This window comes from Maylandia zebra, linkage group LG11, assembly GCF_041146795.1.
Source record: "Maylandia zebra isolate NMK-2024a linkage group LG11, Mzebra_GT3a, whole genome shotgun sequence".
In the NCBI taxonomy this organism is placed as follows: domain Eukaryota; kingdom Metazoa; phylum Chordata; class Actinopteri; order Cichliformes; family Cichlidae; genus Maylandia; species Maylandia zebra.
Window position 1 is genome coordinate 24,772,135 of NC_135177.1, and position 24,776 is coordinate 24,796,910.

Genomic DNA, 24,776 nt, shown 5'->3' on the forward strand with positions numbered 1-24,776 from the left:
TGAATATCTCATGGCTTTCAAAATGGCAAATACTTTTGCCACTACTTATAAACATACAGTCTATGGTTTAAAAAGAAGATGACGAATTCTTAGCCATGTAATCTGTGTAACAGGCAATACTGTGTATTCTGAATTCAGACTATTCCTACAAGAGCAGCTGGCATGTGCAAGCTGTTGCCCCTGTAAATGTTTATCTAAGCACATTTGCACTTGTTGATAAATTGTGTGTCTGTTAATCTCATTACTTCCACTAGTGGGCAGTGTTTACCATTGCTTGAATTAAGATGTGACAAAATACCCAATCCTAAATTTTCAAATACCAACAAAGGCATCTGTTAAGTAGACTCTATATTGATGCATTTTATAAAATGTGGGCTTCAGAGGTGTTTCCAGAGGCAGGAATATATGGGTGGCACTGTCACACCTGAAATATGATTGGACAAGAGTACTGTTAGGGTCAAAGTTGAAATTGAGTGACAGTATAAATGTGACTAGACCAACTTATTAACTTTATTCATGGATTTTACTGAAGTACAGTTTTAAAGTACTTTTACTGCATATAAGCATCGGTGCTTTTTACTTCTGCTCTGTTATAGTTTGGATAAAAATGTTGTACTTTGTAGACAGGGTAACACTATAATATGGCCTTTGACTAAGGGCTTAATTGTACTCTAATTAAATGGAAATTCAATGTATTTTATGTAATTATATTTACCTGCAAATCCTTAAAGGTAGGCACACTAGTAGAAGTGCTTAACGAGTCAGGTTTTAGAGCAAACAAAGAAATAATGACACTGTAACTAAATATAAGTAGTCTCTAAGTAAATTAAAGTAATGTGTTGGTAAATGTAAGTAGTCTGTAAGTAATTTTAAGTAGTGCCTAAATTCTGGGTATTTTACAGAAAATGAAACACAGACTATACTGTAATTGATAATGACTACCGCATAAGCAATTTTAAGTACTACTTTCTTGATAATTTTGTGGAAGCACAAAAAATATTTCCCCGTCTTATATTCTATGTACACTGTACTTTTTCAGGCCACAGGCCATATTATGGAGTGGCTCCATCATTATAATGTCACATAAACCTGCAAACTTTGATGGTATTTCTTTTTTTTTTTTAGTCCTTATCAGATTATTATTGCTAAAGTAAAAGGGCAATTTAATAATAGAAGATCTGTCAGGTACATAATGGATATTAAATAAAGAGGTAAAACAATGAGATGTTAAGATGTAAAACGGCAAAGTTAAACTACTCCATATTGCAGCTCACACCCCAAAAACATATTTAAAATGTGAGATCAGGAAATATTAATATTACAGTCAAATTGCTTGCTACTTAAAATTACATATGCAGGATGTACATTTATTGTTTTGTTTTTGTTTCCTGTAAAAACCTGATTTGTTACCCCCTTATTCTAGTGTGCCGACCCTTAAGTATTGGTAGGTAAATATATTTACATTGTAAATTCAAATAAAATACATATTAAACATAATAAGATTTTATGTAATTACAGCAGAATTTTGCTCTTAGTCATAGGCTGTATTATAAAATGCTACTATACTGCATACATTTATGTTAAAGTTTTAGTTACTTATTAGTTTGCAGCTTTTAAAATATATATTTTGCCATTGGGGCATAATTATGGACAAACTACCCAGCCTCGTGACAATATAATGGGGATCTACATATTAATAAATCAGTAATGATGAATGATCTGATTAGAAAATGTATATGATTCTGAAAGGGGGCATTGTGCATGAGTACTTTTAGTCATTGTTTTGTACTATTATGTAAGCAGAATTATTACTTTTAGCCAAGTAAGAGACCTAAATACTTGTTTGATCACTTTGTGATACAGATATTAAATTAAAAAACACATTTTTCAGGCTCTTGTGCAGTGCAACTTTTCCTATAATATCTTCATGAAATATCTTTCCTGTAAGTGTCCAAGCAGTCAAAGGATGTACAGGCACAGGTATAATTTTCAAAATATGTGTTTTAATATACCCCCAAAAGACAAAAATAATCTCAAAAACACATAATAAAGAAAATAAGTTACTCTGAGAAAGAGGTACATCCATGAAACAGACGTCTACTCAAAGCTACTGCTTAACAACGGAGCGAAAGTTTGTGGTGTCCCGGGATTCCCATGTGCTTGTTTGCCATTCACCTAGGGACCATTTTTGATCCGAGGACACCACAAGGGGTATTACATTCAAAGGCAGACACCACAATAACTACATTTAATATAAAGAAACCATGCGGTCACAACAGGCAGTTCACTCCCTTTGATTAGTCTCTGTATTTAATCCAGCTCCACCCTCAGCCTCCTCTTTTACTCAAACAAAGAAGGATGAAAGCAGCCTGCAGGTAACTCAAAAAATAGAGAAAAATAATACAATTTATTATGTATATAGTGGTTGCTGGTACAGTGTTCAGTGCAATCAGTGTAGTGTCATAATGTGTAATAAGAATAGATTAAGCAAATGAATCAACTCACTTTTGGTATTACAACTTTAACGACTACTTAATTAACTTAAATGTTAGAATGTAAGATATAAGGTTTTACACTCCCACCTCAGGAGTATCTCCACATGCAGTCTGAACAAATATTACCACATTTTTTCAAGTGTGTGGTTGTTGGTACGACCATCACACATCTATTTTCTTAATTGCTTGTGCAAGTCAGGGATGCATGGGGCTGTAGAATATTCCAGCTGCAGGGTGAATGGACACCCTACACTGTAAAAACATATATTTTAGCATTTTTACAGATTCATTGCAGGGCTAAGTAACTATTAATCTAAAGTGAAGCTAAATTTGATTGCAGATGCATTCACAGCTAGTAACAATTATGCTTAGTCATTTACCCAAATGTGCTGAAAGTGTCCTTTCTGTCTTGAACAAGGAAGAAAATAAAGAATAGAACCAATGCAATGGAGTAAAAATATCAATAAAGTGTGCCATTTTCTAAAGATCTGTCAAGACTATTTCATAGCCTATACACATTATCATTCTTTAGAAACAGTGTTTAGTTTATTTTCTGCAATCCATTGCCAAACATATATAGATTTGCTCCTGTTTTCCTGAGATCATCTGCTGAGAGCTTGGATCAGAGGCCTGGCACACACCCCTCCTACACAATAATTCCTACCCTTGCATTTTCACATTGTCTTGTGGTGGCTAATAAGTACAGCAATGCACACATATGTAAACTATATGTAAGGTATTGCAGCTCGTTTGAACATGAAGCTAGAGAAAGGCTTCAACATGCTGTTGTTTCAGCAGCTAGTCCTGATGAACCGGCTGACCCCATCTTGTCCCCACTTCATCTGTTTCCTCTGCAGAAGCAGATACAGTAATGGGTTGTCGTCATCCTCTGGTAGCTAAAACAACTGTAATGTATCTTTCTGGCATTTTTTTCCAGACACCAGCTGGTAACATTCTGGTCAATCCATATATCTAATTTCCACTCCCAGATCTGCAGCTGTGAGGCTCCTCCTCCTCCGTGCTACTCCGCTCAGCCAATCCCCGTCTGCGGCAGCGGTGTCTGGCCACGCCCAACCCTAGCCTTAGCTCTGGAAACGCTCCAGCGATATAAATCCATTGTCCGGCACATTCACACCAGTCTGCGGTCGGCTCCTCGTGCTCACTAAACAGCTGCCTTTTTTTGCTACCCATTGTAAAACTTTTGCATCCATAATGAGGGAAATCGTGCACATCCAGGCCGGCCAGTGCGGTAACCAGATTGGTGCCAAGGTAAGAAAATATAATGCAAAGAATGTATGTTCTTAAAAGAAATAGAATAAATTCTGTGTTTTTCTGTCACATTTCACGTTTAATAATCAGGACATAGTTTAATCATTCGGCTTGTCTGGAAAAGAATTCTCAGTGAAGACAAAGGATACCCTTTTCTTTTCATGCACCATATATCTTTTAGCATATAAATATAACTGTAAATGTCAAGTGATCACTTTTGTGTGCGTCTATTTTTTTTTTTTACTAAATATTGTGCACTGCGGTAACTGGTGGGTGGGTGTGGAGCAGCAGAGCGCAGCCGCTCGTATTGAAGTAACGGTATAACGGGGGGCTCTTGTGTCTCGACTGGTTTTTGTTCACACAACGCCGGGCGTGTCTGCGTCCCCGGCACTTCAGATTCAGCTGACCTCAAGACACTGTCTCAGGAAAAGAGACAGAAAAAGGGAGAGAGGGAAAAAAATCAGTCTATTCTTTACTTGTCAGATCTCCCCGCACTCGAGTTTCTTTGTCTTGCACAGCCAGATATGACTGGTATTCCAGACAATGAGTGGGGAGCTGGGCTTGAGAGGCCTACTTATGCCCCCCGCTAAAGACTGATGGATCAATAGTCCATACTGATTAGATTATTGATTTGGCAAGCTTTAAAGGAAGACTGCAGTTTGGGGTGCTTGGAAAGCAGAAGAGCTGTTGAAGGGTGTGGCATGGATAATTGGTCAACAAAAAATTCTCCCTTTATTTATTTTTTTTAAAAGCTGCATATTAACAAAGACACGATCTAAATACTTATAATCAAGATTCACGTAACTGCTTTTTTAAAAATCAAATTGTATATGTTTTTGCTGCATTTTAATTCTATATTCCAACAAAAAAGGGGGAGGGAGTCAAAGTCTGCATAGGCTCAGTTCATCACCCACCCATTTGTTATAGCAACAATTGCAGTCAGCTACAATAGGTTAGATAATGAGTGGCCCATTATTATCCCTGTTTTACTATCTCCTTTTGTTCTCCAGCTGATCATTTGCCACAGACAGCATATGTTTAAGTAGAACAGTAATCTCGCCCTGCTATTTAGATGGACTGTAGTTTAAAGACTACACTAACAATGGCCCATATTTTGCAGGATGCATCATTACTGCCATGATGTGCTGCTGACAGATGTTCTGTAAAACAGGGCCTTCTTTGCAATCAATGTCTTTCCTCCCCTAACCAAATTAGGAGAAGGGTGGGGGAGGAATGGAGGAAACAGCTGATGCACAGTGGGTGAAGTCACTGGGTTCTCAATTGACTTAATGTGCAGTTGCTGGCAATGTCTTGGTAGACTAATTTTAGGAAATAAATACAAATTGTGCCCATTATATGTAATTCTATTTAGTATTTATTGCAGTTGCACCAAAATCAGTTGCAGTAAAAAAAAATTAATTAAGTTACTAAATTCAATTTATAAGTGCCTCCTTATTTAAGCCCACTGCTCCATTATTTCCTTTGTGTTAATGATATATGATGTAAAGATAGCTGCTTGTAGCCTGGAAGTGAGGATATTCTGGATTCCACCCCCCAAGGACTCATTGACTCAGATGTCCAGCGGGTATGATTGACAGAACTGCTGAAGGGCTACACTGTGGTGAATTAGGTCAGGGTGTGGCATTGCTTTTCTGCTTATTGTCCTCATTCTTTCACTGTGGTTATTTTCAGTCTTTATCTACTCTCGTGTCACTGTAGCTGTCCTAGCATTATTTTTTCTTTATTCTTGTTTTTGATTTTGTGTTTCTTTGTTCTGCTGTGTTGATCTTATCTTCTCCATATTAAGGTCACTTAATCATTTTTGCTTTACATGGCCTTATTTAGATGTCATGATACTTGGTCCACAGCTGACTCCCAATCTCTTAAGCAGTGCTCTGCTATACAGCCAGCTTATCCAGATTATTCCAAATCCTCGTATTGCGCTGTTAGCAGGAAATCGCCGGCTGTGTTGAAAAGAAATGTCTGAGTTGGACGATATCAGTAAATATGGTAGAGTAATACGCACTGACAAGATTTATTACGACATAAACACTCTAAAAAATCTGAATGTAGTCTTTAAACAGTGAACAAGACATGAATTCAGATCTGAAGGGAGTCAGTATCTTCAGTGTCGTCTGACTGCAAATGGATTTTATTTGCAGGTTGGCCCGCAGACGGATCTGTAGCGCCTTTGTTCCTCCCTCCTTTGCATTTTACATATGAAAGAACCGCATTCTGCTAAGTCATCACTCGACACTTACGGAAATCTCAAAAGCAGCGTTGTTGGGAATGGGTTCAGATATGGCTCGCTGAAAAATGGAAAAATCCTGTCATTTCCATCAGAAAACAAAAATGCAAACCCACTGCTGTTTTCCTCATTTTCACCCCCACCCCCCGATCCCATGAACCGCACATCTAATGGGTAGATGTGTACTTTCGTTGCAAGTAACTGTCATGTGATATCTTCCATTTTGTGTCTGCAGTTCTGGGAAGTGATCAGTGATGAGCATGGCATCGATCCCACGGGGACTTACCATGGAGACAGTGACCTGCAGCTGGACAGGATCAGTGTTTACTATAATGAGGCCACAGGTTAGCTGTCTTCCTAACTCATGTTAATAAGTGAGGGTATATTATATATGGATTCATTTTTAACTTGACAATTTAATTCCAAAGTATGACACTACATCTCTTCTTGCATTCTCATCTCTACTGTACTGTTACTACACCTTTTCACCTATATCCAAAGGTCCTTCCTGTATTATTGAGCTGGTGTTTTTTTGCCCCCTTTTCTTTCTACTTCTCTCTCTGTCTTGCTCTCCTCTTCTTCTCTTTCGTGTGGAGGAGGTAAATACGTGCCTCGGGCCATTCTGGTGGACTTGGAGCCTGGCACCATGGACTCTGTGAGGTCTGGACCCTTTGGTCAGATCTTCAGACCTGACAATTTCGTGTTCGGTGGGTGCCTTAAAGACATATCTCATGCTCCTTTTTGATTTAAGGAAAAATGTTACTCACTTGAATGCCACTCCTTTTCCTTCAGGTCAGAGTGGTGCTGGAAACAACTGGGCCAAGGGTCACTACACAGAGGGAGCCGAGCTGGTGGACTCAGTCCTGGATGTGGTCCGCAAAGAATCAGAGAGCTGTGACTGCCTGCAGGGTTTCCAGCTCACCCACTCACTTGGTGGAGGAACTGGATCTGGTATGGGAACCCTGCTCATCAGCAAGATCCGCGAAGAGTACCCAGACCGTATTATGAACACCTTCAGTGTGGTGCCTTCTCCCAAGGTAACATCTCCTTGTGATAGCACATGATAGATTTTTGGTTTTAATTATAGTTTCTTTGGCCTGAGGTTTCTCCTAAGATCTTGAAACTAAATAGAAGTTCTGTGTTCGCAGGTGTCAGACACTGTGGTCGAGCCTTACAACGCCACCCTGTCGGTCCACCAGCTTGTAGAGAACACAGATGAAACCTACTGCATCGATAACGAGGCTCTGTATGACATTTGCTTCCGCACCCTGAAACTAACCACACCCACCTACGGAGACCTTAACCATCTGGTGTCCGCCACTATGAGCGGGGTCACCACCTGCCTCCGCTTCCCTGGCCAGCTCAATGCAGATCTGCGCAAACTGGCCGTCAACATGGTGCCTTTCCCTCGTTTGCACTTCTTCATGCCTGGCTTCGCTCCTCTGACCAGCAGGGGCAGCCAGCAGTACCGCGCCCTCACAGTTCCCGAGCTCACCCAGCAGGTGTTTGATGCCAAGAATATGATGGCCGCGTGCGACCCACGCCACGGCCGCTACCTGACAGTTGCCGCCGTGTTCCGTGGCCGCATGTCCATGAAGGAGGTCGATGAGCAGATGCTCAATGTGCAGAACAAGAACAGCAGCTACTTCGTTGAATGGATCCCCAACAATGTCAAGACCGCAGTTTGCGATATTCCACCCCGTGGCCTCAAGATGGCCGTCACTTTCATCGGCAACAGCACTGCTATCCAGGAGCTGTTCAAGCGCATCTCCGAGCAGTTCACAGCCATGTTCCGCCGTAAGGCCTTCTTGCACTGGTACACAGGGGAAGGTATGGATGAGATGGAGTTCACTGAAGCGGAGAGCAACATGAATGACCTGGTGTCAGAGTACCAGCAGTACCAGGATGCCACTGCGGAGGAAGAGGGTGAATTTGAGGAGGAAGCTGAAGAGGATGCTTAAAGGTCAAGATGTGAAGGTCAAGAAATCATCGCCAAAACAGAAAATAATCAAAACGGAACAACCACAAGTAACCAAGAAACCAACATAGTGTCAAGATCACTGCTAGAATAAAATTTTAGTGTCTGTTAGTTTTACCTTGTCATTGAGTGCAAATAAAGTTGTCGACTGAGAACTCATTTGCCTCTCATTCCTCTTCGCACATACATGCTTTTCATCAGTTTAGCCAGTCAGAAAGTAAGATCCAGGCCCTCTCGGTGCAGTATACAGTAGGCTAGATAGAGCTGCGAGTTACTGGAAAATCTAATGTGATGTAATGAAAGGGTTTATTTCTGCTCCATAAGCATTATGATGGCTAAGGGCCCACATCCATTTGCAACATTCTGCACCAACCCACATTCCCACAACTATCTGGCGTTGAAGAGATTGCACCCTGCCAGTTTTTAGATGACAATAACATAACACCAGAGAAAGTAGGAGGGCATTTGCTGGTTGAGTAACCTACTAATTATATACATGTGTTATTTGAGATGTTTACATTTTGTAGGGAACTCATAAGAGCTATTTCATTTTGGGGATTTAAGATAAGATAACACTTTATTGATCCCACAACGGGGAAATTTTTGCGTCACCTCAGCTCAAGTACAGATATATGAAGGAAATACAAAAATACAATTAAGTACAATCAATGAAAAAAAGTAAGATAATACACTATATACAATGGTAGCATACACAGTATGTGATTATGGATATAGTTGGAAATATGGAAGACATAAACTATATAGCTTGGAAGGTCCATTATGCATGAAGTGGTGACCGTGGATGTTCACAGTGTCCAGTGACTTATGACATCGTGATTGAGGAGTTATAGAGTCTAACTGCTGTTGGGATGAATGATCTGCGAAAGCGCTCCTTCCTGCAGCGAGGGTGTTTCAGTCTCTGACTAAAGGAGCTGCTACAGTACAGTAAAGGTTTTGACAAGAGGACTTCTTTTTCCCTGGAAATACAATTAAAAACAGTTTGACAGGTAAACTCCACATCAGGGGTGGAAATTACAATATCTTACAATAGAGGACAGTTTGCTACAATACATCAAGATATTGATGTAACTGAAGGAAAAACATTTAAAACACAGAAAGCAGGAATTACAGATTTCTTCATTGCATTGAGGTATACAATAATGTGTAAATTTCTTGAGCCACACCCATTTCTTTATATCATGCTAAGGAAATGTGAAATGGGTAGAGTGATTTATTGGAACATGACAACACAAAAGGAAATACAATAATTATGGAAAAAATGTTTTTACAGTTCTAACCTGAACTGTCTTAGGAAGGCTTTAAAAAATCTTCAGGAATATTTTTCAGGCTTCTCGAAGCACATTCAAAGCTTGCCTTTGGATGTTGGCTACCTTTTATTCTGCTCTCTGTGAAGATAATCCCACACCCACATTGTGTGTTTTTCTGTCCAGGTATGTTTTTACTGCATTGGCACCACTGGATAAAATGCAGCCTCAAACCAGGGCAGGGCCTCCAGTGTTTTATAGATGCCTTTAGACACTCACTGTTGTACCTCTTGAACAGGGATGGGCAGTAACGTGTTACTTGTAACGAGTAAAGTAAGGGATTACTATTGCCAAAACGGTAATTAGATTACCGTTACTTTCCCGTAGGAACGCTGCGTTACTGCGTTACTAAAACCATGATTTTTTGCGAGAATGTCTCACGACAGTGACGTAAGCGAGTGTTCCATTAGTGACAACAGCTGTGTGCAGATCAACAATGGATCACATATCGATTGTGGGAGAGAGTATGAGCGTTTAAAGCGTGGAAGTACTGACCTTACTTTGAGTTTGATTCCATAAAAAGTGACAAAAACATTAGCGTCCATCGTGCGTGGGAAGAAAACTTCTTTTTACAGCGAAAAAAACCCCCTAAACTTCCAAGCAAGCACCGAGTGTGCTATGACGTAATGGGAAACTCACAGAGAAACTCGCGGATTCTTCAACTGACCGAGGCACACCTGCACCAGGGTAAACCTCCGCCTACCCCAGTCCTGCTTTACAGGTAAAAATAGAGCAACAGGACCGCTGAGTCTTTGACTTTATTTATGTTCTGCTGTGTTTTACTTGCATCTATTTGAAAGAGTGAGTGTAAACACAAAAAATATTTTATTTTATGTGCTGGAATGTGTAGAAAATAGGTTTAAATGTTAAACTAATTTATTCAACTCAGAGAATGTTGCATATAATTAAATTTTTGCTTGATGCATAAAGTTAAAAGATTAAAACTGATAAAACAAGTTAAAAAAAGAGACTTTTCCATTTGATTACATTTTGTATGATGGATTATGCAGTAAAAGTAGAATTGGGCTGAAAGATCTATCACTTTATCACCTCTTCAGGTTGTAAATCGTGTTTTTAAAAAGTAACTAAGTAACTAAGTAATTAATTACTTTTGAAAAATAAGTAATCAGTAAAGTAACGGGATTACTTTTTTGGGGAAGTAATCAGTAATTAGTTACTGATTACTTTTTTCCAAGTAACTTGACCAACACTGCTCTTGACTTCCTTCTTAAAAAAAATTCAAATTTGGATACACCACTCAGTAAGACTGGTCACTGATTACATCACCTTTTTCTCGCTGTTTCCCTTCCATAAGAATGCCACCAGCCATCCTTCTATTTATAATTTGTTTTTCTATAAGTAATATATAATAAATCTACAACACAGGAAGGAATGCAGTTTATTGCTATCAATATTATACCCCACCCCTACAGTGCACATCATCCAGCTCTGTGACTTAAGGTCACATAAGCACTTTAGTGGACTTTCGTGGCCAAGGCATGCAGCAAGAGTTGGATCCCAAAGCAAAACTGTGCTGCTGGGCCACTAATTCTCCTACTCATGCACCTGGGTTTTGATGAAATAATTTCTCTATGAATATAAAACATAAGCACAAAATTTATATAACTGAATTTAGTTAGACCCTACTTGGGACAAGGCCTCAATAAAGCAGCACCAAATGCTTATTTTAACTCTTGTATCATGCAAATTTTAACTTTTGCAAAACATTCAAAACTAGTGTCATGAAGAGGGAAAGATCTTACATTATTTATATAAGGATATGTGATTTCTATATCATTATATATCTTATGGAGACAGTTTAGCTCAGAGGTGTTAAACTTATTTTAGTATAATAGAATAGAATTCAACTTTATTGTCACTGTACATGTCACAGGTGCAAGGCAACGAAATGCAGTTTGTATCCATCCAGAAGTGCTTTAGTCATGATATAGATGTATTACAAATATATATTAGCAATAATATAGATATGTAAGTATATTACAGAAATTGGTCTATTATGGTATGTTATAATGTACACGGTATGAAGGTATGTTATGATTAAGGTATGTTATGTTAGTACATGGGATACATGCACTTGACATTTTGACATCTCTCAAAATGTGTATAACTGGTAGAGATGCTGCTTCCATACACGCCCTTAGTTTTTTGCATTCAGTGGATCAGCTGTCATTACATGGACATATTCCAATTCATAAAGGCAGAAAACTTTTACCCGTGGAGTTTTGCTAAATAAACAATATTCATCACTCATATTTTTAATGTAAAAACATTTACTTTTAAATACTAATACTGGCATTGCATCACTAACACGATCCTGATATTATTTTATTATAAACACTGAGTAATTAACGCGTTTACATCATTTTAAATGATATCCAGTAAAGCAAATTGGTCCCTGTGCGGCACCACGGCGGTATATTTGACACCCTTGGTTTAGCCCATATTGGTATGGACTAAACCCACATTAGCCCATAATGGTATCATCCAGTCTGCGTGGTTAAAATGGTGCAGGGCGCCAAAATTAATGTATGAACGCTGAAGTCCAGAGGACATGTGGGCCAATCACAGACATTGAGTGAGAAGTTAGTGTCCAATGGCAACATATTATAGCTTGAGTGATACTTATATTGGCCAATCGTTTTCATCGTTAAACGCCTATTGTGGGCGTGGTTAATCACTTCCAGGACGCTCATGACATTTTTTGTTTATCTACACGGGACAAGGCATGGCGTGCGAAGGTGGGTGTCCGAGTACGATCTTTTTCTTAGGTTTAAACTTAATGCACCTTCACTGCAGGCTAACACCGGACGTCAGTTAAAATTTTTTTAGTCAAGTCACCCGTACAAATCACTTTACTTCTTTCATAGATTTCAAAGTAATTAAATTCGAAAGTTGGGATTATAATTCTCCTGAAAGTAGGAGCAGAAAATGGTTTTCTTACATATGCCTCGTTGCTAGTAATAATCAATTTGACAGCTGGGTTGCAGACACATAAAATCTGTGATGTCGATGGTTGAATCACACAAACTAGCGGTTAGCAGATTTTGTCTTCATATTGACCGGAAGTGGTATTACAGGGATGCGATTTTAGAGGAGACTTGTCCATACACATTTGATAAAAGTTGCCTCCGCGTTGTTTAAAGCTGTTTAGATCACTACACATTGGGTGTTTGCAGGAATACAACGGCACAGGTACAGTTAGCGAGTCAATAAGTACCGATGAACTTTATCTTAACGCTATGGTGGGCGGGAGTCAATTAGCCATGCAGGCTAACGTTAGCTGCACAGGTTTCTATTTAGGCTATTCGATCTTTCTTTTAAAGCCTTGTTAAAACTAATGTTACCTTAATTATACGTTAACATTGCAGTTTATGCATTATGTTACCCGTGTTTATGTGCAGCACTCTTCCTGTCTTGCGCTTTGCCAGGAATGGATGCTACTCAGATGATCAGTGACTCAATCTTGGAGTCAGATGAGGAAGATAATGAAGAGGAGATCGAAAATAAGAGGGGACGACCGTTGGCTAAACTGTGCATCTTGAAAAATAAACACATACCTGAGGCAGGTGAGTGGCTAACTGATGTTGTTTTTACACGTGATCTGCACAGTCTGGTACTACTTAAGATAGCCTTTATTAGTCCCACATGTGGGAAATGTGTAAATCTTGCATACAGAGGGGGAAACATTTGATCCTTTGGAGAATTTGCAACTTTGCTCAGTTACAATGAAATGAACAGTCTCTAATTAGTATGCTAGTTTCATTTTAATAAAGAGGGACAATATAAACATATTACATAATATTCGATCCCCCTTAATAGTTAGTGATGAAACTCTTGTTGGCAAAGGATCAATATGGTCCAGTGCATTGACCCATTAATTTGGTGAAGTTGTCCAGTACCTTCGCATTAAGACAGCCCCAAAGCATAATTTTTCCGCCTCCATGCTTGACTGTGGAGATGGTGTTCTTTGGGTCGTACTCTGCATTTCACTTCCGAACTTCACTGCCAAAGAGCTGAATTTTGGTTTTATCTGACCACACCACTTTGTCCCACACCTTCTCTGAATCATTTAGCTGTTCACGGGCAAACTTAAGACAAGCCTGTACATGTGCCTTCTTGAACAGGGAAGGCAAGATTTCAATCCATTACAGTGTAGTATGTTATCAGTGGTGTTCTTGGCTGCTTTCAGATCATTAACAACCTCCTCCCATGTAGTTTTGGCCCAGCAGTTGTCACTTTCTCATCAAGCTTTTTGCTAAAATCTTGTCCAGGACATTCTTTGACAGCTCTTTGGTCCTGCCCATGTTGGTGGAGCGGTTGGAATGTAAAAAATGCATTCTTCTGATTTATTGTAATGTTGTACACAGCCAATCTGCAGGTGCAAGAATTCTGGTTGGATTCAAGAGGATCAAATACTTACTTCACTCAATGACATCCAAATCAAAACTTGTAATGTTTTTTTTTCCTAGATTTTGGTTAATGTTCTGTCTCTCTCAATTAAATTGATGTTTTATAAACAAATAAAGTAAATTAAACTACACAAATAGGCAACAAATAGGGAAGCCAGTTTGGGAGTATGCGGTTTCAATAGTATTTGCTAGTAAAAAGCTGAGCTGCATCATTTTAAACAAGCTGCAGTGACACACTGACACTCGAATAAAGACACTAAAATGGAATGAAGGAATAAATAAATAGATCTGAACCAGAGAAATGACTTCACCTTTCTGACTATATATCTAAGTATATTGTTAATGATGATGCTCTCTTTCACACAGAGTTTCCCCTCTTTTTGGGTGATAATGTGCTTGGCCGTGACCCCAACTCCTGCACTGTGCCCTTGCCGGCATCCTCAGTGTCCAAACAGCATGCTACTATCTGCCTTTGTGTGTACCGGAGACGTGCCTGTCACAGTGAAGTGGACATGGAAGCTTTGGTTTGGGACTTAGGGAGCATGAATGGGACCCGCAAGGGCCGCTTAAAGCTGACTCCTAATGTACGCTATGCCCTCAGTGAAGGTGACAGTTTGGTGGTGGCGGACATCCCGTGTCAGTTTGTCATTTGTGGCGTAGACTCTTCTCAGGGGGACGCAAGCTCTCCTCTGAGACAAAATTCAGGGGTAAAGACCAAGTTGCCAGATGCCTCGGGAGAAAAGGGAGATGACACAAGCACAGACAGCAAGAAATGTGTCAATGGAGGGACAGAGACTCCTGTCAGAGCCAGCTGCCTGACCTTTGAGCAAACTCCCCATCAGCCACAGGGGACCTTGGTCCCAGAATCTGACTCAGACTCAGACAGCGAAACAGGAGTAAGAGGAGAAAGAAGACGAAGGACTCTAGGTTTGTACATTATGTAAATATTTATAACTATTGAAGCTATGCTTTTTGGACCTGGTGTTTACAAGTTCACTTTTATTCTCTTTGTAGTGTCTGATTCTGACTCTCATAAATCCAGCCCCATCAGCTCGTCATTCTTGAGTCCCCCAAACAAAGTTGTCCCTGAAAGGTATACCCATAAAAATAAGCTATTTATTGGTATTCTTTTTGTAACTGTGATTATACTACTGGCTTAGCCATACCCCATTAATACATATGTTTGACTTGTTCATTGTAAGACCTGTTAATTTGTTTTTCCCTGTTCTACAGTGACAATGAAAGCCCCATGACAGTCTCGTCTTCCTCTAAAAATAAACCAAACAGACATGACAGCTTCACCACACAGGAGACAGATGTAGATGCGGCGCGACAGCAGTTGGAGGAAAAAAAAGTGGTTGCACTTGTGGAGGACAGTGAAGAGGAGGAAGAAAGAGCAGTGCAAGCGGGGACAAAGTCTCTGAAAGGGGGTTGGCATATGCCAGTGGAAAAGGAAAGCAATGCCAGTTTTACAGGAGACGGTGAATTGTCAACACCAGCAGTCTCTACAGACGCAATCCCTGCATTTAACATGGACAGTGACACTGATGTGGAGGGAGAGGACGAAGAAGTGGCATCAGCGGGGCCTGTGACCTTGAATACAAACCAACAAGTTGATCAACCTCCAAAGACGGCCCAGTTTCACATGGACAGTGACACAGATATCGATGAGGATGATGATGCTTCAGGTAAAGCTCCCAAAGCTCTGCCTTCTTCTGATGAGAACGCCAAAACTCCTCATGCTGTTTCAGTTATTCCACCTGAAGGCGTCACCATGGACAGCGACACTGATGTGGACGATGATGGGGTCGTGTCAGACGCTGCCACAAAAGCAGGACCGACAGTATGTCAGAGTGCGCACACAGCAGACTCTGCTTTTTCAGTGCAGGCAGAAGATTTTCACCTCCACAGTGACACTGATGTAGATGAGGACGAAGCAAAAAATACAACAGATGAAACACCTAATAAATCAGATATAAAGCTTACAGCTCTTAAATCTGCTCCTGTGGCTCCTGACAACCTGCAGGTAGAGAGTGACACGGATGACGAGGCTCTCCCTGTCCCTGCCACCAGTAAACCCTCAGTGGTCGCTGCTGTTGCAGATTCACGCCCCACTGCAGTTGCAGATGCTGATTTGGAGATTCTCTCTGACAGCGACACAGATGTGGAAGATGCATCTCTTCTGGCTATACCTGTTGGTGTCACAACCTTGTCAGCTTCTCCTGGCCCAACTTTAAAGGCTTCTCTGGCAGATTCTGATGCAGATACAGATGTGGATGAATCTAGCGTGCCCCCTGTTGGGGATGAGGCTAAACCAGCTGATGTCAGAGTCGACGGCGATACAGAAGATAAGAAGTCAGATATTGGAGAAGAAGGTGAGGACCAGGTGCCCAGGCTGCACAGGGAAACTACACCTGGGTTGCTGGCTCCCCTTCTGCAGAACTGCTCCACTCCTGTGCAGATGTCAGGTAATCGATCAATCTTCAGAATTCATTTAGACTGCAAATATCTACTCGTTTGTTTTATTGCATTACCTTTCTAAATACTTTCTAAAATTCAGTAATTGATTATATATGACATACATCAGTGGCACAGTTTTAGGTGAGGCGCAATCTGAGGATAGAACTAGCCTGTGATGTTACAGTGGTCTCTTTACAGGATATCACAATGACTTGTAATGCAGTAATTGCAAAAAATACAATCTAAAAGAAATATAATCAAAGAAAATAATACAAAATATGTGAAGTGTATTGTTGGTGCTCAAAATAAAGACGGCGCCTGCAGGAGAGAGAGGTTTGAAATGAAGAAATCGATCTGTTTTTAAGTGAGTGGACTTGAGATTCTGTGTTAACTTCTTCGATCCAATCGTGTAAAGTGTTTGTTGCGTTGCGATGAGAAAGCATCAAGTTTAAATTGACTTTTACTTTGGATTTCAGATGAAGAAGTGGAAGACATGGCAACTCAAGCCTTCGTCAGTCCCTCTTCAGGTTCATTAAGGCGTGAGTAAATGACTATTAATAATGTCAAACGAGTCTGTTTCAAAAACATTAGTTCATTTTTTTTCTTTTGGCCAACAGGAGCGGCAGTGCCTGCAGTAAGACCTGTAGTATTGTCGTCCTGCTCAGACATCCAGGAGGAGGAGGATTTTGCTGTGGCTGAGACGCAGTCCTTTACATTTCAGAGCCGTGACCGTGTGAGCAGTGAGGAACCAACCCAAGCTTTTGTACTTGAGTCTTCTTGTGACAATAAAAATGACCAATCTACCAAAGAAGAGTCTTTCCAACTGGGACTGTCTGACAGCAGCCACCTGCAGTGTCCAGACCAAGCTTTAGCTATGGAGAACACCCAAGCTTTTGTTTCTGTGGAGAGGGGTGTGAACCTGGAAGATACCCAAGCATTTGCAGCCATGTCAGCTGCAGACAGATCCTCTGCAGAAAATGACGCGAACCTGGAGGCCACACAGGACTATGTAGAAGATAAAGAGACTGAGCGATATCAAGTAGATGTGGCCTTAGAAGCAACACAGGTATATGTGGCAGAGCCGTACAGTCACGCTGAGGATGATGCAGATGATGATGCTTGTGAGACACAGCCTTCAGACTTTACTGCCTCTTCTACTCTTGCCATAGCAGAAACCCAACCAATGTTGCCTATTGCAGGAGAGGAGGATCTGGCAGCTGAAAATCCAGTTTGCTCTGTTCAACAAATTCAGCCGAGATCCCTCAAGGAGGATGGTCCAAAGGCAGCTCAGCCTCAGGAGAAGGGCCTCAGCGACGCTCAGTCTGTAACTGAAACTCAGCCCGTGTGTACAAGTGACAGTGAAGCAAGTGATGATGAAGGCTCATTTCCAGCTCAGCGAAACAGAACAGCAAAGCCACTGCCACTTGAAGAAGCGCAGACACAAGATCTCACTTGTTCAGAGTTGTCGGTTTCTGAAACCCAGCCAATGCACGGTGGAATTGCTGAAACCCAGCCCATGGCTACATGTGACGATGATGATGAAGACTCAATGCCAGGCCCGAGAAAAAGGAAAGCAAAGCAGCTTCATCTTGAAGAAGAGGAGACGCAACCTGTCGCAGACTCTGAGCTCTCCACTGCTGAAACCCAGCCCGTGGCTACATGTGATGATGATGATGAAGACTCAATGCCAGGCCCACGAAAAAGGAAAGCAAAGCAGCTGCATCCTGAAGAAGAGATGCAAACCCTTGCTAGTTCTGAAGTCTCTGCTCTGGAAACTCAGCCCTTGAGTACAAATGAAGGCCAGCAAAGTGATGAAGAGGATGTGATTGCATGCACTCGGAAAAGAAAAGCCAAGCCACTTCAGCTTGAAGAGGAGCAGACGCAGCCCCTCACTAGTGCTGATGTTGAAACCCCGGCAGTAGTGACAGGTAAATGTGATGATAAGGACTCAATTCCAGGTCCACGGAAAAGAAAGGCAAAGCAGATGAAGCTTGAAGAAAAGACACAGCCAGTCGATAATTCTAAAATGACCCATGTTGAAACTCGACCCTTGACAACAAAAACCGGATTATCGCCTTCAGAAGAATCTGAAGCGGGAACCAGTGGAGCTTGTGTTCCAAATTTAAGAGTGACAAGAGCAAAACCGAGAGAAGAGGAAGATCAGGTGGCGTGTCCTGGACCATCCAAGAGGCAGACTAGAGGAAGGAGTGGAAAACCTTTGTCTGATGGTGACAACAATAAGGAGATGGTAAAACGGGCTAGAGGGAGAAAGATAACGAAGCAGCAGAAACATGATGGTGAGGAAGAGGATGAAACATCAGTAAGAGAAAGAAACAAGCAGGCTGTGAATAAGAGCCTGATAAAGCAACAAGATGGGAAAGATAGAGAGGAGGAAGATGGTGCCGATCTCAGACAAGAAAGAGAAGAAAATGATAACGAAAGGAGGACGACTGATGAAAGAAAGAAGCATCAGGATGAGATAGAAATGCAACTCATGGAAGAGAAGTTAGAAACAGAAAGAAGAGTAAATAAAGAACAAGAAAGATTGCAGGCTGAAGATGCAGCGAGAGCAGAGAGAGAAATCAAGGAGAAGGAAGAACAACAGAAAATAGAGTCTGAAAGGATTGAAAGAGAAGAGCGGGAGAGGTTAGAAAGAGAAGAAAAAGAGAGATTAGAAAGGGAACGAAAGGAACAAGAAAAAGAAACTGCAAAGAGAGAACAAGAAGAGAGGCTTGAGCGGGAGCAACAACTGCAAGCAAGACTCGAGAGAGAAGAAAGGGAAATGGAGGAGAGAGAGAGAGTGGAGAAAGAAAAAGAAGCCCAAGAAAAACAGTTGAAAGAACTGGAAGAAAAGAAAGAGGAACAAGACAAATCCAAAACGCCTTCAAGAGGCCGAAGAACAACCAGAAGAACTATTGCTTCACAGAGCACAGCAGAGCCAGACCAAGACTCAACTGTATCAACCAATGACGATTTCCCAGCAAGGAGAACCAGATCACGCTCAAACTCCTCCAACTCGGTCAGCTCGGAGAGGTCTGCTTCAAGTGTCCACGCCCAGGAAAGCAAGGGCAGAGGGCGAGGGAGAGGGCGAGGGACGAGGGAGACCAGTGAGACACCCCAGAAACCCGTCGCCAGAAGCAGCAATCGAAGGACCACTGTGGCTGCAGGGGCCGTAGAGCACGAGCCTGACTCGTCCAACTCACTAGCCCCTGAGGTTTCAAGCTGCAGCGTGAGCTCTCATAACAGAGGAAGAGGAGGCAGGCAGCGAGGAAGAGCGAGGAAAACAGAACATGACCCAGACTCTATCCCTTCTGTTAGTCAGAGTCAAAGTGATCAGAATTTAAGCCCTGCCAGGGGAAGAAAGGGCAAGAAAGCTGAGGAGTCCTCCAATGAGGCTCTCCATAAAAATGGTAAAGAGGACTCTCAGCCGGCTACAACCACTAGAGGGCGACAACAACCCAGTGCAGCTACAGATGAGGAAGACCAGTCGAAGCAAGAGGAAGCATGCACCAGCGAGGAATCGCTACCTAAAAGAAATGTCAGGGGCAGAGGTCAGAGAGCAGTGAAGAGTGAAACTGTGGAGAAACCAGTTGCTCCTGCGGTCAGTGATGATGATGAGGCTAAAGATAAAAGAAAAGCAACGAGAGACTTGGAGGCAAATACTGGAGCAGATCTCAGCTGCAGCAAAAGGAAAGAAAGATCTTCAAAAACGGCAGAAACAGACGAGGAAGAAGGAAAAGGCAAAACAAACGATGAGATTCCTGTTAGTTTACAAGGGAAGAAAAGAGGTAGAGCATCCACCGCTCAGGCAAAGAAGAGCGCAAAAGAGTGTCTCTCAGAGGTGAAGGAGGAGGAGAGAGAAAAGATGGAGGGTGCGACTGTGGAGAAAAAAGTCAGAGGTCGACAATCAGCGGTCTCGAGAAAGAAGAAAGAGGAGCTGGAAGAAAGTGGAACATCTTTAGCTGCCACAAATCAAGATGCAAATTTGGAGGCATCAGAGGTGACTATTGCTTCACTTTTAAACATACGCAGCCAAATGGAAACCATAAAGATGCGGTTTTGATTGAAACAAAAATGCATTAACATTGAAGGGTAAATCAGATGAAATGGAAAGCTGAGTAGTAAATAATTAGTGTCGAGAAGTTCTTGTTGTGAAGGAAGGCTTTTACCTTGGCTCAAGGCCATGGTGCATTTTCCTCTCTGAGTCAGCCTTTTCAATATTGATGAACTACCATCAACATGAGTTACTCTCTCTGTTTCCTCCACTTTCTCTAGAGCAGTCTAACCTGCTCCGCATCACTGCTAATGAATTAAGTGGTTTAGTGGTCATCCAGTCACTTCCTCCACTTACATTTTATGGTGTTTGCTTTCTGGTGCAAGATGTTGTACCATCTTCTTTGCATGTTCCATACTTTGCCCTTCGCTGTCTTCAACCTGTTTTGTTTTCCCTGTCTTTACCTACCCTCTCCCCTATAACAGCCCCAGACTCCAACCAGCAACGCATCCCGGAAGCGGCAAGCTCCTGCAAATTTCTCTCCCGTGGCAAAGAGTCCTCGCTCCTCCTCTGCATCCCCAGCAGCAAGTGGTCGACTACAAACTGAAGGCCAGGCATACAAGGTCTCTGTGGTTGTGTTAGCAAAACACGCATTTTGTGTTTAGGAAAGAGACGCTCATACGGTGGTAGCTAGGCTGATCAAACCTAGCCTAAGACATCGGAATCATAGTGGCAAATCCTATACTTGTATTCTTATATACTAAACATCATATTAAGAAACACTATTCTAAACTATCTTAGCATCTCGACAATGCTCTCAGTCATATTACTGAGCTGTAGCCAGTGAAACGTATTATTTATGGAAAGTCCACCACGTGGTGCTAGCATCACATGCTCTTCCAGTTTTTTCCCAGTTTTTCCTGAAACATGCTGCTGGCACTACATTTAAAATGAGTGCACATGTATGTTTACAATTACAGTTTAATATTGTGTTTTAATCTTTTGGCAATTCATCAGGCTTTAGCCTTATAAACATTTTACTCAGTGTCCTAATAGAATTGTAAAATTCATGTTGTGGTTTTGTTAGCATCATATTATCGATGAAGCTTTCAGAAGTCACCGCTCCTGCTCGAAACTTTTGGATATTTGGACCCATTATAATAAACTAAACACAAAGCCTCCTCCATCTAACCTCTGTGCACAGTGGTCTATTATAACAGCAGTATCTACTCATCCAAATCATTGAAAGTAAAAGGATTTCACTAAGCGTTGCATTCACACTTAGAGCTGCGTAATCAATTTGTGCAGGGTTAAAGTTATTTTTGGTTTGTTCGTGCAGATGAGAGCAGGTGTTTTGAGCTCACGAAATCATTGTTCCACTAACCTCCTGCAGCTTGTTCTGAAATTTCAATCGACTCTCGGGCATGACTGTAAAATGCATGACAGTGCTTTTCTTTGAGAGAAATGCCTAATTTCACACCTCTATTTTGCCTGCATGGCAGATTAAGTTGACTTGAGGCTTTTGCTTTCACAGGTTCTGTTTACGGGGGTGATGGATGAAGCAGGGGAGAAAGTGTTGGCGCGCTTAGGCGGCAGCTTGGCTAAAGGTGTGGGAGACATGAACTGCCTTGTGACTGACAAAGTGCGCAGGACTGTCAAATTCCTTTGTGCACTGGCCAAAGGCATTCCAATCGTCACTACAGACTGGCTGGAAAAGGTATGTTTGAAAAACTGCAGTCAGAAAGTTCTCTCTTAATTTATTGCAGATGTATATTATGATAATAGTCACCCTTCTTGTCTGTTTTAGAGTGGCAAAGCTGGGAGCTTCCTGTCTCCCTCCTCCTTTATTGTTAAGGATCCTGAGCAGGAGAAGAAGTTTAATTTCTCCTTGCACGAGTCTCTAAGGATTGCCAGCAGCCAGCCTCTCTTAAAGGTACTCACTCATTTTTCCTTAGAGTGAGAGGTTGACAGTGTGCCATTAACAGTATTTCCACTAGCAGACGGCACGGGGGTGGTGCATGATGTTTTCGTGATGGGAGCCCATAAACGTTTGAGTCATCCTCAGTCTAAATCTGGTTTAATATTTCCCTTCGAGCATTGTTTGAGCCTCTTTATTGTTAGCAATGTTCAAATCTTCAAAACAGCAGCCTGTGGATTGTTTATCATCATTCTGTGGCTTAGGGGAAAGTAATTTGATATTTGCTGTAAATATACTGATTATATTGCATGTATTATGTTTCTCAGCTTGCGCTATTTCATAGAAGCTTGTAAAGGCATACCTTGTTACAACATAATACCAGCTAAAATTAGACATATAATATCAAATTTCAACCCCAGGAGGCTTTTACTAAATTTCTTGAAGAGATTAAATAAAAATAGATTCACTCATCCATCTCTTTTCTTCTGCTTATCGGATTCAGGGTTGCGTTGGAGCCTATCCCAGCTGTCCTAGGACAAAAAGCAAATAGACCATTGGATGTATTCCAAATAAAAGTAGAGTAAAATGCTTTGCCTTCTTTCTGTCTCTCAGGGATACGAGGTCCATGTTACTAGATCGGTTAAGCCAGAGCCAGTTCACATGAAGGACATCATTTCCTCCAGTGGAGCTACCTTTCTACCAAAGATGCCCTCTTCTAATAAGGTGCCAGTTAAGCTGAGAGCCCTTCTCCGGCCAAAACGTTACATGAAATAAGTCTTTGCTTATGATGTTTATTACCTACATTTTAATTCCTCTTCTATTTTCTGTCACCCCCGTCTCCCTCTCTGGCTCTTAGCCTCACACTGTCGTGGTTTCCTGCGAGGAGGACTGGTCTCTGTGTCGCCCGGCTCTGTCTGCATCTCTCCCTGTCGTCACCGCTGAGTTCATCCTCACAGGGATCCTGCAGCAGAAACTCGATTTTCAGTCCCACACACTCTCGCCTTCCACAGCAAATGTACAACCTGCAGGTGGCAGAGGAAGGGGCAGGAGGAAGACTTAGTACTCCCGGAGCAAAAATACAGTGACTGTCTGTGTATGAAATCTTTAGCTGTGAGGTTTGTCCGTCATTTCTGGATACACTTTAAAACTGTAGACCGGTAAAACACCTGTTTAGCTATTGGACTGTGAAAGACTGTATTGAATGTATTGTCGATTGTCCACTGATGTAAATGCGTAATTTACAGACGTCAGTGCTGGAAGAATGTGAATTATTTGACTGTCCATCATCAAATATTTAAAACTAATTTTTAACTTTCCAAGAGAATGAACTGAGAAACAAACAGAAAAGTAGTTAACTTAAGACATTTTGGAAGAATGGTGAAAACTTTCTTTCTAAGCTTGTTTGTGCAGTCTTTTTCTTGACACATTGAAACTGTTAAAGCTACCTCCCCTCTACTTCAAACCCTTCTTTTTTTTATGTAGAAACAAGCAGAGCAGGAAATTAACACTGCTAAACTGCTGGTACCCTCCATGTGTGCTAACTGCTTCAGCTCAATCAGCCTGTTTGGCAGGTAACCAACCTTGAAGAGGGAGTTTGTGTAAATCATGGTGGATGGGAGAATAGATGTGGAGATGGTGTCTGTTATGGTATCCAACAGCCTTGTAGTCAGAGGAAAAAAGCTCGTTTCCGGCCTACATAAGAAGTTCATAGTGCCTTTTTAAATGGAGATAATGACGAAGCTACCCACGTGTCTTTCTGGGGTTTTTTTCTGTCTCCATTAACCACCACCATCTACTCCATTAAGGCCTTATCCCATCCTGTTCCTCCAGAGAGAACAAGACAGACTGCGGATGTACCTTCTGCATCAACGCCTTTGTGGTGTTTGTTCTCGCCATCGATGTCTGTTTGCTTTATATGTGGATGTGTATTTTTTGTGTAATGCACAAAGCTTGATTACTGACCCACTGTCACTGCTGTGTCACTGGTGTTTTAAAGATGGTAGCTTGTCATTTTTAGAACTGTTAGCATGCTAATGCCTTAACTTGAAGTCTGTCTTCGTATCAAATAATGAAATGTCTCCATTATAAATGAAAAACATTAAATATTTTCCAGCTGCAACCACACTGTGCCGAGTTTAAAATTTCACAGACTGAAGCTTCTAAATCCAAAAATTGACTTTCAAGTTAAACCTTTTTGTTTTTCAGTAGATTTGATTGTAATTTTAGACTACTGAGGACGTCATAAATGAAGAAGGGGGTAGATAAATTGGGACGAGCAGAGGATTAGTGAGGAAGACGTAAGGGCAGCTATGCAATGAAGAGTGGAAAGGTGGTTGGTCCACCTGTGGAGGTGTGGAGATGTTCAGGAGAGAGGGCAGTCAACTTTTTGACCATATTTTTGACACGCCCTTGGAGAGTGAGAGGATGTCTGAGGAATGGAGATGTGTACTGATACTGATTTTAAAGAACAAGGGTGATGAGTGGAAGGGTTTTAACTACAGAGAGATGATGTGGAGGAAAGCCTGGCGAAGTGGAGGTATGCTGCAGAAAGAAGAGGTACAGAAATCAGTAGAAGCAAAACATGACCATGAAACGGAGAGGTGGAAAGGTGAAGTGGATAAAGGATTTTAAAGACGGAGCTGCCAACAGGCAGGAATAT

The 24,776-nt window shown here is 41.4% G+C and overlaps 2 protein-coding genes across 5 annotated transcripts; both read left to right on the plus strand.

Moving 5' to 3' along the window:
- The first annotated feature begins 3,604 nt into the window (after positions 1 to 3,604).
- tubb5 (tubulin, beta 5) lies at positions 3,605 to 8,145 on the plus strand. 2 transcript variants are annotated; one of them, XM_004550857.6, is made up of 5 exons: positions 3,605 to 3,764; positions 6,248 to 6,356; positions 6,609 to 6,719; positions 6,805 to 7,049; positions 7,161 to 8,145. In XM_004550857.6, exons 1-5 carry the CDS (start codon positions 3,708 to 3,710, stop codon positions 7,971 to 7,973), a joined length of 1,335 nt encoding a protein of 444 aa, XP_004550914.1. In that variant the 5' UTR covers positions 3,605 to 3,707; the 3' UTR covers positions 7,974 to 8,145. The 2 variants fall into 2 exon arrangements, with proteins under 2 accessions (XP_004550914.1, XP_004550915.1); XM_004550858.6 differs by having other exon boundaries at positions 6,612 to 6,719.
- Positions 8,146 to 11,926: 3,781 nt separating this feature from the next.
- On the plus strand, positions 11,927 to 24,241 carry mdc1 (mediator of DNA damage checkpoint 1). 3 transcript variants are annotated; one of them, XM_004550853.3, is made up of 12 exons: positions 11,927 to 12,074; positions 12,765 to 12,902; positions 14,112 to 14,672; positions 14,760 to 14,838; positions 14,979 to 16,213; positions 16,682 to 16,744; positions 16,823 to 20,205; positions 20,685 to 20,822; positions 21,734 to 21,916; positions 22,007 to 22,132; positions 22,730 to 22,840; positions 22,974 to 24,241. In XM_004550853.3, exons 1-12 carry the CDS (start codon positions 12,062 to 12,064, stop codon positions 23,175 to 23,177), a joined length of 6,234 nt encoding a protein of 2,077 aa, XP_004550910.3. In that variant the 5' UTR covers positions 11,927 to 12,061; the 3' UTR covers positions 23,178 to 24,241. The 3 variants fall into 3 exon arrangements, with proteins under 3 accessions (XP_004550910.3, XP_076746195.1, XP_004550911.3); XM_076890080.1 differs by having other exon boundaries at positions 12,041 to 12,074; positions 12,738 to 12,902; XM_004550854.4 differs by lacking the exon at positions 11,927 to 12,074 and adding an exon at positions 12,262 to 12,528.
- Positions 24,242 to 24,776: the final 535 nt, after the last annotated feature.

Bases quoted from the DNA above. Each gene is read 5' to 3' on its own strand.
- tubb5 (XM_004550857.6), top strand. From the start codon at position 3,708: ATGAGGGAAATCGTGCACATCCAGGCCGGCCAGTGCGGTAACCAGATT. The intron at 6,357-6,608 runs GTTAGCTGTCTT...TTTCGTGTGGAG, and splicing joins TTACTATAATGAGGCCACAG to GAGGTAAATACGTGCCTCGG. The intron at 6,720-6,804 runs GTGGGTGCCTTA...CTTTTCCTTCAG, and splicing joins ACCTGACAATTTCGTGTTCG to GTCAGAGTGGTGCTGGAAAC.
- mdc1 (XM_076890080.1), top strand. The intron at 14,673-14,759 runs GTTTGTACATTA...TTCTCTTTGTAG, and splicing joins AAGAAGACGAAGGACTCTAG to TGTCTGATTCTGACTCTCAT. The intron at 16,745-16,822 runs GTGAGTAAATGA...TTTGGCCAACAG, and splicing joins CTCTTCAGGTTCATTAAGGC to GAGCGGCAGTGCCTGCAGTA.